Raw genomic sequence first — 12,046 nt, 5'->3', positions numbered from 1 at the left:
GGATAGAATTTAAAAAGGTTGAAAAGCACTGATGTAGAACATATATATTGAAATATTCATTCTTAATACAATAACATCAGTAAAGATTAAAACTTACATACCTTGCATCTGTGTATAATCAGCATCTTCCAACACTTCCAACACATTTTTCTCTGTTACTTCAATATCACCAGTGTAAATATAATCCAATACACTTTCCAGTCTTTTCGGTGGAATGTTCTCAACCTTGATAAAATCTGAGTATTTCTCACGCATCTATAAGAAAACAAAGTTAACCAATCACAACAAACACACAATCTGGTCTAAAGAACTGACAAAATTTACAACTTTACCATTTGGAATATGGTATGTAATTTACATATAATAACATACATCAGTCCTGTTCAAATAAAAACATTACAAGGGCCATAGCAAAAAATAAATCAATCTAGTAAGTTGCATTCTAGCATAGTTACAAAAGTTAAGCCAATGTAATTGTCGAGTAATAACAAAAACCACCTTAACATCTTAAAAATTTAAACCTTAATATTGTAACAACTCAAACAAATGCTTATCAGATATGCAAATACTAGACTAAGCTGTTGCAACTGAGCCAATTGTGTCAAAACATGAGCTGGATGTCGGTATCAAGCCATGTGGTATGGAGGCCTGGTGCAAACTAAAGGGGGTGAAAAACACTGGGCTTGTATGTTCATAAAAGACAGGTATAAAATATTATGGTATGTTGCTCAATTGTTGAGATATTATACCACATGACCTATGAGTTTTGTCACCAAAATAAATTAATTTTAAAAAGTAAAGAGTTGTTGTTGTTGTCTAAATGACAATGTTTGCTTGATTGCAACAATGTATTTACGGACAGGGGACAACTAAACGACAAACACTCAGGTTTCATATTATTTTTACAAAACAAACACACTTACCTCAACACCAAGTAAAGCATTGAAATAATCTGACATAGAACAAACAACAGCATCATGTATTGAATAGTTTTCTCCTTGGGAACAAAGTGTTCTGTTGCAAAATCGTTTTGTTTCTTTTCTGTCACTAAAACATCAATAGTTTAACTTCAGTAAACCTCCATAAATTAAACTTACTTGTTTAAAAAATTCATCACTTTCTGGTGATGCAAGTTTATTTCTTCTTGTGTTCGCTTCATTATGAAGACAAAAAGTTAAACTGACAGTCAATAAAATACCGGGTCTAGTGTACAACCCTAAATGTTTGGTTGCAACTTCATTTCATCTTTTGCAGCATTTCCGAGAACGAAACTAATGTCACACCGGAGGGAAACCACCCAATCGCACGCTTGAGTGATCAGAAAGTAATAATTGATTTTTTTCAGTTAAATTAATTCAAAATTTATTATGACCTTCAAATATTGAGTGACACATAAATTTTCAAACAAACTGATGCTTTTAATTATTCAAGCATTGTACGAGAACTATTTCATTGTGTGATCGGTTTTTAAAACATATTTGGCCTTGGTCTATTTATAGCTTCAACAGATAAATATGTATACGTATGTGTTTATTCAACTAGAACAGTACATCCCAACCAGTGGGTCGCATTTCTAAATGTTACAGTTTTCTATTAGATCACGAAATTGTTGCATGTCATTCGTTTGGTCATATCTCATTGTGGGTCGCACAATAAAACTTGCATTAAAAGTGGGTCGCGAACTGAAAAAGGTTGGGAAGCACTGCAATAGAATGTGATCTATCATCTCCCAAATTTTGCCGTCAAGTACCGAACTTTGCTGTAAGAACGTCAAAGCAACAATAGCACAAATTTTGCAACACAGAACACCACAAATATTAAAAGAGAAAATAGAGTTAAGTTGGTGACGTTTATATTAAGGTTTAAGAAAGACTAAGTTTGCAACACAAGCGAAACAATCCGATGAAGGGACCGAACACCGTGATCTGAGACCGAAAATGATGATCTCAGAGAACTCATTATGATCCGCTAGACCGAGAACCAAGATCTGTTTATTTGTGGAAACAGTCGCAAATATATAGCTATATATTGTCCCTAGGGATATCCCTAGGGATACATCAAAGACGAGAGAGAAACAAAGAGATAATTGCTGCGATTACGCGACAAAGGGGACTGACATATGCCATGTTCATGGGTCCCTATACTTACATGACATACGACATTAATTGCTATTGTTTTGGTTTCCTGCTTGTCAATTAAATTATAATAAGTTGCAAGAAATGCCAACGCTGTCGTTTTGACAACTTCCAATGAATACAGGAAGATTTCGTCTGTTTGCGAATGGCTTGCTTTATACTACGTAGGATTTAAAATATCAAGCTCAGCAAAAACCTCAGTATCGATAAGTTGACGTCCCGTTGGTTTTACAGCTAATGTGGAAGATGGATGTTTAAAAGTTTTTGATTTTTACTAAAATCTAATTCTTCTATTTCGAGTCATAATCTTACGACTGGTATTTTAATAAAACTTCAATATTCAATCACCACTTGTAAAGAGAAGAAAATGAATCGTTTATTATCGTGTCTACTGGTTGCTGTTCTACTTATCGGTGTGGAAGGTAAGCAAACTCTACCTTAACTAAACCAATGGAAAAATAACTCGACCCTGTTTATTGTCACATTATTGGTGGCTATAAGTTTTCTGTTTCTGAAAACGGGTTTCTTAGCTGGGGGATCACCGTGTTCATTACCTGACCACATGGACAGCTGAAACAAACGTGTTGAGAAAGCTTGTCTTGTAATGTTTCAACATATTATGTTAGGTGGAAAACAAATAGTTGCGCTGTAAGTTGAACTGCACACGCATGAAGTAGTACAACTGTCCTGCAAACATATTATCGGTTTTAAGAAGTATTCTTAGGTTTCAGGTTAAGCCGTCGTGCTATTATCCATGTACAGGAAGTACTCCGAATGGTCTAGCGTGGAATTTGTGTCGACCCCAGTGGTCATTGGTTGTTACCATCACCCACGTGCAATAATTGAAACGTTGTAAACGTGCAATGGTTGGAGAAGATGAAACAAAACTTCCAACTACTAGAAGTATGTGTGTTGAAATTAATCCATTGTAAGAGTTAATAAATCAATCATTTGTTCCAGTCAGGATAATAAATACACGCGGGATTTTTATTATCTGGTTAAATAAATAGTTCACACTTTAAAAAATTGTTTCAAAGGAAAGCAGAATGTAAAGGTATTACATCATTCAGTTTCAAAATCCCAATGTTGATAACAGTAACTTTTAATAAGGCAACGATATAGCCCGTGCAAAACTTATTGAAATCAGTGCAGAAACAATAAAGAAAAGTCTGTAAAAGCAATGATGGAAATCAATCGAATGAAAAAAACATTTTTACATAACACCGAAAATGGAAAAATGGCAAAGAAACACAAGCGCAGGCAAAAAAGACATTTAGGCAATTACAAATACACAAGCTGCCTCATTTATGTGATGCTTGCACTGAACACGATTGCTTGGCCTTGTTTGTGCTTCAAGGTCATCGAAAATCACTAAATCCTTCAACTGTGGACAAAATATTGAGTTGACGATCATACAAACACACCTTGACTATCCTTGTGCATTTCATAAAACTTATGTCTGATAAACGAAGTTATAAATATATAAACAGGAAAATGATATGAATTTTGTGAGCTGCAGACAGATGGCCACTGTTTCGACCTGTCAGGTCTCATCAGGGCAGCTTGATGTGGTTATGGACGATCTTGACGTCCAAACTTTAAACCAAGCTGCACTGATGTGACCTGACAGGTCGAAACATCGGTCATCTGTCTACAGCTCACAGAAGTTAAAAATATCCGTTTCAACTCAACCTTCCTCATCATGTACACCTTGGGCCCGAAGTATTTGAACACGAGGTAGACTTGGAAACACCTGATGTACATTGCGAACAAAGCAATACACAGGAATATTTTACCCGCGTACCATAAGTTGTCGCCAAACGCTGAGGACCACATTATTCCCTGGCCTGGAGAAAATACTGAGGTTATATGGCACACAACAATGTAATAATTTTTGAATACAAACCACTCCTTTATTGGTGGTTTGAGAATTATTGAGGAACAAAACTTCTACCATATAAATTTTACATCAGCTATATGGGCAATATTGTTCATATTAAAGATTCCCAAAACCGGTTAAAGTTTTTCGATAAAGTAAATTGTAATGGATTGGTTTTCTCCATTGTGTTTGTTAAATTGTCCACTGGACTTTCAGATAAGTAACTTAAAAGGCAAAGCCTTCTGGTCGAAACCTAAACATGTGCCTTTAACGCTTCCCATCCAATAGAAGCATGTTGAAATATGAGAGTAAGTTTGTGGAAAAGTCTACGGTTTATAGGAAAGCACCTGATGCAGTCTAATGACAAATCCCAAGGAAGGGTAACTAGTTGCTCACTGTACGATAAAAAGCTTAAAGGCATCGCCGACACGACTCTATAATAGCTTTTCATATGTCGGACCAGCGATTTGAATAACACGACTTAATAATGTATAAATTATAGCAATATAGGTATAAAGATACCTTGGTTATGTTTGAGTGTTGGTGTAAATGTTAATAGTAAATGCAGCCAACTTAGTTCAAACATCAGGTAATCAGCCAGAAAACGAGGTTATTATTTATTCGGAAATGAACCGAATCCGAATATCGACACCGAATCCTACATTAAATTTGTTTCACCAAACTTTTAACAAGGGCACTTGGAATTGAACATTGCCTTAAGAATATATGCACGAAACTTGAATTGAACGAAACAAACATTGGGAAGTTTAATTCAGGAATAACGGCATTAGAATAGAATTAAGTCGCTACAGAGAAAATACAAACGGTGCGTGTGATTTTGTATTAAGGCAAAAGTATTCATTGTGCTATAGAAGAATTCCGTTTAACGTGAAAATCGCTCCAGTCTTCTTGATATAAACTGAACGAAACACGACTCAAACATCAGAGGGATGTTAGTTGACAAAAAAAACGCCAGTTAACAAAACTTTGAACGCGGGTTACTCGGATTGGGCTTGTGCAGAAAAATGAATTTATATTTTTGAAACATGAAAAAATATCGATTTTTCCTTAATAACTTTTTTTATCGTTATGGCCCAAGTTTCATTTTACAACCATACGAAAGCTCAAAAATCAACTTTCCAAAAATATTAAACATGTCTAAAAACACATTGAGCTGCCGCTGTACGAGCCGAATACACTTCAACCCTACACACCCCATTGTAAACACGGTTTAGGGGTGCTCCGGTGCATACTTCGCCGATAAATGTTGCTACAAACCGAGTCGCGAGCTTTCTTTTGCACAAACAATCCTATACCATCCCACTATCGAATGAAATCAAATTTAAATCAATTCCGTCTTTAATAATTTTGGTATCGTTGGAAAGGTCAGCCTATGATCTGTATCGTATAAAAAAAATCATGCCGCTACATCGTAAGGTGGCCGAGTAACCCGCGTTCAAAGTTTTGTTAACTGGCGTTTTTTTTGTCAACTAACATCCCTCTAGTGTTTGAGTCGTGTTTCGCTCAGTTTATATCAAGAAGACTGGAGCGATTTCAAGCGCGTTATTTCTACATAACAAACACTTACCTCAAGACCAAGTAAAGCATGAAAAAAATCTGACATATAAAGACACTGATACACAAATTTGTAATGACATTTATTAAAAAATCTATCACTCAGAAAATGCTGTTAAAGGAGAAACAATTGGCAAAGACGATATTTGGGACAAAAACCTTTATACAGATGATCAATCTCAGTTAAATATCAACTACACCCAAATATGGAAACATATTAAACAGCAACGACAGTCGCATAATCAACTGGTTTGTCAAGATCAAATGCATGTGTCCAGACATCTGAGGTTGGATCGTAAACTTCAACTGATGTGAGTCCTCTACCCAAGCTCCTATAAAACAAACATGATACAGTTTCATGAATCAGATAGACAACAAACACAGGCAAGTTTTTCTACAACATTTTTCATAAAAAGTAAATTTTATAAGTTAACAAAAACCAACCAACGTACACCCGCAGACCTCTACACCACTAAACCGAACCACGCATACAACCTCTTCGTAATGCAAAGTGTTTTAAATTTAACAAACATTATATGAATGTTGTTAATCAAGTATAACATCGTATATCCCACTTGTCCCAGTTTCTCAACATTTACATTTTCACATAAAACGGGAAACAGTGGAGTATAGTGACGTCATAATAGTAATTCTTACCTCGACCCACCCACAACATAAATCCTCCCATCAATAACACAAGCAGAGTGACAGCGACGAGGATTTAGGAGAGGAGAAACATATTTCCATTTGTTGACTCTAGGTTCGTATTCTTCAACTGTTTGCAGGAAGTCACGATCGCCACCTCCTGTCAGATTTAAAACTTTTTAGTGTTTTTAGGTTAATACTTTAGAGTTATATCTACCAGTTTTTATGTTTAGGATTCTTTTCAGGAAACTCCATTATATTTATCACGTGATACATTTACCGGTGACGAATAAGAATTTGTATTTTATAAAATTTACATAAAAACCACTTACTGTTAATTTTATTGCTTAACTTTTCATCACTAACCAATTGCATAGATCTTCCCTTTAATTTCTTCACATGCTAAACCCCATCTTGCTTCATTGAGGGAAGCGATTCTTGTGGAGGTTCCAACACGAATATCGAGGAATTCACATGATTGTAAGGGTTGTAAGCCACCAGCACTTCCGCCCACAGAAAACAAAACATCTGAAGAAATTTTCAAATCGGTTGTGTTAATATTTATTGTGACGTCATATTACGATTATGTCGTAATGTTACGTAATAAGCAATGAGGTAAGCTCTGCGTTTCTTAACGTACAAATTAAAATTAATCAATATTATGGTTGATATTCATGCAATAAAGAACTACAAAATGTAGATGGAATATTTCCTGTATTTCTGGTAAGTATTAGGTCGGCGTTTCACAACATTTTCATGTCCAAAAGTGAATATTGTTGGGGTAAAAAGTTTAAACTGACTGATTTACATCTGGGCCCAGTCATGGAATATTGTTGGGGTATATAGAGTGGATTTACTGATTACTTTAATTTATGGTTTACGGTTAATTATGTTATTGTTTCAGATGCATGCCAACTATTTGGGACTGGGTCCAGTAATGGGATTATTCCTATACAAAAATGAATTTAGATGCATTCTTACTGTCAATTGAACACATTCCATGCCAATATCTTGGTTGTAACATGTTGAAACCATTTCTAAATCTGTCTTCTTGTGCAGAATAACACAAAGTTGATGAGAATGTTCCTTGGTTTCCATGACCGCCCGTGAGATACAAGTCATCTAAATTTGTTTGTAATTAGTGAATACAAGGTCGTCCATAAAAGTGATAATTGTTGATAAACATATAAATATTCACCAAATATTTACTATCAGTTTCCAAAAACATAGTTGGACAACTTTCTGTTCAACAATTGGTAACTTGTCAGTAATACTGTTACAAGTCCAAAAAAACACAAATTTTCATTGGGGTATTACTAACAAAATTTATGGAGAGCAGTAAGAATGAGTTGGTTGAGAGATGAGAAGATAGTCATATACCACACAAAGACACACTAGTGATAAAAAGAACAGCCCCCCGTTAAGAAATCAACAATTTCAGAAATAACCACACCAACCTCCAACAACAGCAGATGCAGCACAACGTCGACCTTCCGATAAATCAGCAATTTTTACCCAGTTTTTACGTTCCTCCAAATTCAACATCTCACAACTTTGTGTTGGACCATCTCCACCCATTACATAAACATTTTCACCAAATTTGGCTGAAGTTGAGTTCACTCTGTCTGTGATCATTTTCTAAATAAATTTTGATAATTTAAAACAATGCATCAAGGCAAAGTGATTAAAATGTTTCACAAAACAAAAGAAAAGTCTCTATCTTAAAACATGTAACTCGGATAATAAAAAAAACATGACATACTATGGAACATATTTTGTTAAGTCATTGGCATGTTACACTAAACCAGGGCATGTTTGGAATATTATTTCATGTACAATGAAATAAACAAAAAATTATTAGTGTCCAAGTTTTGCAATAAATCCTGGCTGCTACTGGACTTTTGCTGTCTTGCTAAATTTAGTTAAAATTTACATTTACTTGCACACACAAAAAGCATGTATATTTATGAGAAAGTATGTTAAAAAGCAAAACTGTAAGACAGCAAGCAATGTACATACTGGGTAATGTTCATGTTGTTTTGTGGTAACATTCCATTTCACACAATCTCGTTTTGAATTACGGCCACCAATGAGAAGAAATCCTGACAAATCTGAAACATAAACATTTGCTTGTTATGGTTTTGTTTGCTCAAAATATTTTTTTGGGGGTAATAACAGTGGTAACATATTTTTGTGAGGGTAAAGTTGTTGCTTTGTTAATCAATCTTTTTGAATGGAGTTAGTATTTGTGTATAGTATTTACACAAGCTTCATTTAAGTATTTAATTACTTTGACACCAGTCTGGTATTATAAGGTCGGTCAAGTTTAATATGCACTTTTATTGACAATTCAACAGTTTTAGAAAGTTTCCTAAAGTGAGATTTCAAAAAGTTTCGGACCGCACCTTATTCGAATAGAATATTATAAACATATACAGATTTGTGCTCTTTGCACCAGATATCTTAACATTATACCGGCGAAATGAGGAGAACATAATATAGTAGGTGTTTGTTACGTCATAAGACGTCCACAACAAAATCACTGTGGTTGAGGAAATAATTATTTCTTACTGGGAAGCATGTTGTCCATAACAGTGGTATAAATATGGTGGATAATGTGACAATATATAAAAAAATATCACACCTTTTTTGACAGAAGTTGCTTTTCCACTTGTTCCAGGTTTTTCAAAGTTCATTGAAAAAGCATCCATGACTGCATTGCTGCATTCTATGTTACCTCTTACTAGGGGCTGAAAAGAATTAAATATATAAACTAATTATAAGCGAATCAACTAAAACAATTTACTTCATTTCTCATTGTGGTTGCAAGAGACTGAGTTGAAATAGATGAAAGATCAAGTTGTGAGAAAAGATTCACAAACAAATCCTCTCGATGGGAAGGATTGAAATTAACCCATCGAACCATTCCAGTAAATACAGCTTCTTCCGTCTGCATTCAACAACTAATTAGTGACAACAAGTTAAGTAACTGTTAAAATACATCATAAAAAGGGTACTAACATGATCTGACTGCATTAAATTGTAAATCAAAACCGAAAACACAAATAGAAAGTAAAAATGTCACGTGAAATGTTTAATCACCACAAAAGCAACTTAAAACAAATATAAAAAGTTGATATTTATTGGTTTGATGTAAGGTCGTTACAAAAACATGCAGATAAGAACCCCTGGACCATAACCTACTAAAAATGTCCGTCGTAAAATATGATATAAAAGTTACCACTATTTCTAGAAAACAGTAAATGTTATGCAAAATACATGTTAAGTTTTAACTGCAGTTATTGCTAGAATGCACTTCTTTTTGTGTGAACACGAACAAACAACATTGAGAGCTGGTGGCTGTGGATGAGGAACTGTTGATGCGTTTACCCAACCTTTTATAGTCGACATTTAATTTAGCTTAAAGTTCAAATCAAAAGTCTTGACGATTTTCTTCCACAATGCAAAGAGAAAATACAAATTAATCATAATTACCCCTTTGTTTCTCTGTTTGATGATTGCAGACATATCACCAACATCAAGTTGTAAGAAATCATCATGTTGTACAACTGTTGCAATGTTATCAACAATCATTTGATTTGTTTTCTTTTCCACATCAGCAAGATTGTATCGAGTAGCATAAGCTCTTAGCTTCAAACAGTTGTCGGTTGAAGTCATTTTTAGGATGACTCGACAACAAAATGACTTTAACTCTGAAAGTGTGAACAAAACAAAGTTCAGCCACACCTAATTCAGAAGTGATATCTGTTCTCACTTCTCCATTGATTACAAATAATTTGTTTTGTCCCTGGTGTCAACAACGTGACAATAGTCAAACACAAAAATTTGTCATGGTTTGCAAATAAATAAATACACATGTAGAACATATATATTGAAATAATCACTCTTAACACATCAACATCAGTAAAGATTAAAACTTGCATACCTTCCATCTGTGTATAATCAGCATCTTCCAACACTTCCAACACATTTTTCTCTGTTACTTCAATATCACCAGTGTAAATATAATCCAATACACTTTCCAGTCTTTTTGGTGGAATATTGTCAACCTTGATAAAATCTGAGTATTTCTCGCGCATCTATAAGAAAACAAAGTTAACCAATCACAACAAACACACACAATCTGGTCTAAAGAAGTGACCAAAATTTACAACTTTACCATTTGGAATATGGTATGTAATTTACATATAATAACATACATCAGTCCCGTTCAAATAGAAACAATACAAGGGCCATAGCAAAAAATAAATCAATCTAGTAAGTTGCATTCTAGCATAGTTACAAAAGTTAAGCCAATGTAATTGTCGAGTAATAACAAAAACCACCTTAACATCTTAAAAATTTAAACCTTAATATTGTAACAACTCAAAGAAATGCTTATCAGATATGCAAACACTAGACTAAACTGTTGCAACTGAGCCAATTGTGTCAAAACATGAGCTGGATGTCGGTATCAAGCCATGTGGTATGGAGGCCTGGTGTAAACTAAAGGGGATGAACAACTCTGGGTTTGTATGTTCATAAAAGACAGGTATAAAATATTATGGTTCGTTGCTCAATTGTTGAGATATTATACCACATGACCTATGAGTTTTGCCAACAAACTAAATTAATTTTAAAATGTAAAGAGTTGTTGTTGTTGTCTAAATTAAATTTTTGCTTGATTGCAACAAAGCATTTACGGACAGAGGACAACTAAATGACAAACATTCAGGTTTCATAATATTTCTACATAACAAACACTTACCTCAACACCAAGTAAAGCATTAAAATAATCTGACATAGAACAAACAACAGCATCATGTATTGAATAGTTTTCTCCTTGGGAACAAAGCGTTCTGTTGCAAAATCGTTTTGTTTCTTTTCTGTCACTAAAACATCAATAGTTTAACTTCAGTAAATCTCCGTGAATTAAACTTACTTGTTTAAAAAATCCATCACTTTCTGGTGATGCAAGTTTATTTCTTCTTGTGTTCGCTTCATGATGAAGACAAAAAGGGAAACTGACAGTCAATGAAATGCCGGGTCTAGCGTACAACCCTAAATGTTTGATTGCAACCTCTTTCTGCATTTCCGAGAACGAAACTAAGTAAGAACGAAACTAAGTAAGGACGAAACTAAGCAGCATTTCCGAGAACGAAACGAAACTAATGGGACACCGGAGGGGAACCACCTTTATACCACGCTTGAGTGATCAGCAAGTAATATTTGATTTTTTTTCAGTTAAATTAATTCAAAGATTGTTCTTGACCATTAAACATTGAGTAACACATAAATTTTCAAACAAGCCGATGCTTTTAATTATTCAAGCATTGAACGAGAACTATTTCATTGTGTGATCGGTTTTTAAAAAATATTTGGCCTTGGTGTATGTAATCGCCAAAGTTTCGCGTCTTGAACGCAACGAAATAACTGCCGCTTGTAAGCTTTATTACAAGCGTGGCTTATAATTTGTCTACGCCAAATAAATAGCGCACGTTTGAAAGCGCACGTTTTATGTTGCTTACTCAGGCCTTACTGTCGGTAAGTGTGGTTTATTTTGTTAAATTTGAATTTTGTATGTTTATCGTTTGTATTTATTTATAGAAAACCTTCCGTTACAATCTTGACCGCACCAATTGAATAAACAAGTGGGAAAGTGCGTACGAGTTGTAGACAGCGGCAATTGAGCAGCACACCACAGCTACAAATTAAAAAGCTGCGGCTACACAGTTTTCGACACGGCCCTCCGATGCCGCGTAAAGGTAAAGTTCTAAACGATTATACGGGTCCAAATACCCGTGCTCGGTCT

General features: G+C 34.6%; 2 protein-coding genes across 3 annotated transcripts in view; both read right to left on the bottom strand.

The window, feature by feature from the left end:
- The window catches only part of LOC145917791 (kelch-like protein 12), a 54,206-nt gene extending 53,165 nt beyond the window's left edge, over positions 1-1,041 (bottom strand). The window contains exons 1-2 of one of the 2 annotated variants that reach the window (XM_083003074.1): positions 924-1,041; positions 102-255 (exon numbers count right to left, since the gene is read on the bottom strand). In XM_083003074.1, the coding sequence (XP_082859200.1) occupies positions 102-255; positions 924-959 (190 nt within the window). In that variant the 5' untranslated portion in view covers positions 960-1,041. Of the gene's footprint in view, positions 1-101; positions 256-923 lie in introns of those variants that run through there. The other variant, XM_083003075.1, reaches the window with a different exon arrangement.
- Positions 1,042-5,655: 4,614 nt separating this feature from the next.
- On the bottom strand, positions 5,656-10,334 carry LOC145917755 (kelch-like protein 23). The gene is made up of 10 exons (XM_083003028.1): positions 10,181-10,334; positions 9,730-9,947; positions 9,041-9,184; positions 8,879-8,984; positions 8,254-8,345; positions 7,692-7,872; positions 7,216-7,356; positions 6,601-6,762; positions 6,247-6,394; positions 5,656-5,921 (listed from the first exon to the last, which is right to left on the bottom strand). Exons 1-10 carry the CDS (start codon positions 10,332-10,334, stop codon positions 5,807-5,809), a joined length of 1,461 nt encoding a protein of 486 aa, XP_082859154.1. The 3' UTR covers positions 5,656-5,806.
- Positions 10,335-12,046: the final 1,712 nt, after the last annotated feature.

The sequence above is a fragment of the Ascidia mentula genome, chromosome 1, assembly GCF_947561715.1.
Source record: "Ascidia mentula chromosome 1, kaAscMent1.1, whole genome shotgun sequence".
NCBI lineage: Eukaryota > Metazoa > Chordata > Ascidiacea > Phlebobranchia > Ascidiidae > Ascidia > Ascidia mentula.
The sequence above is the reverse complement of the archived record's forward strand: the minus strand, read 5'-3'. Positions and strand labels throughout refer to the sequence as shown.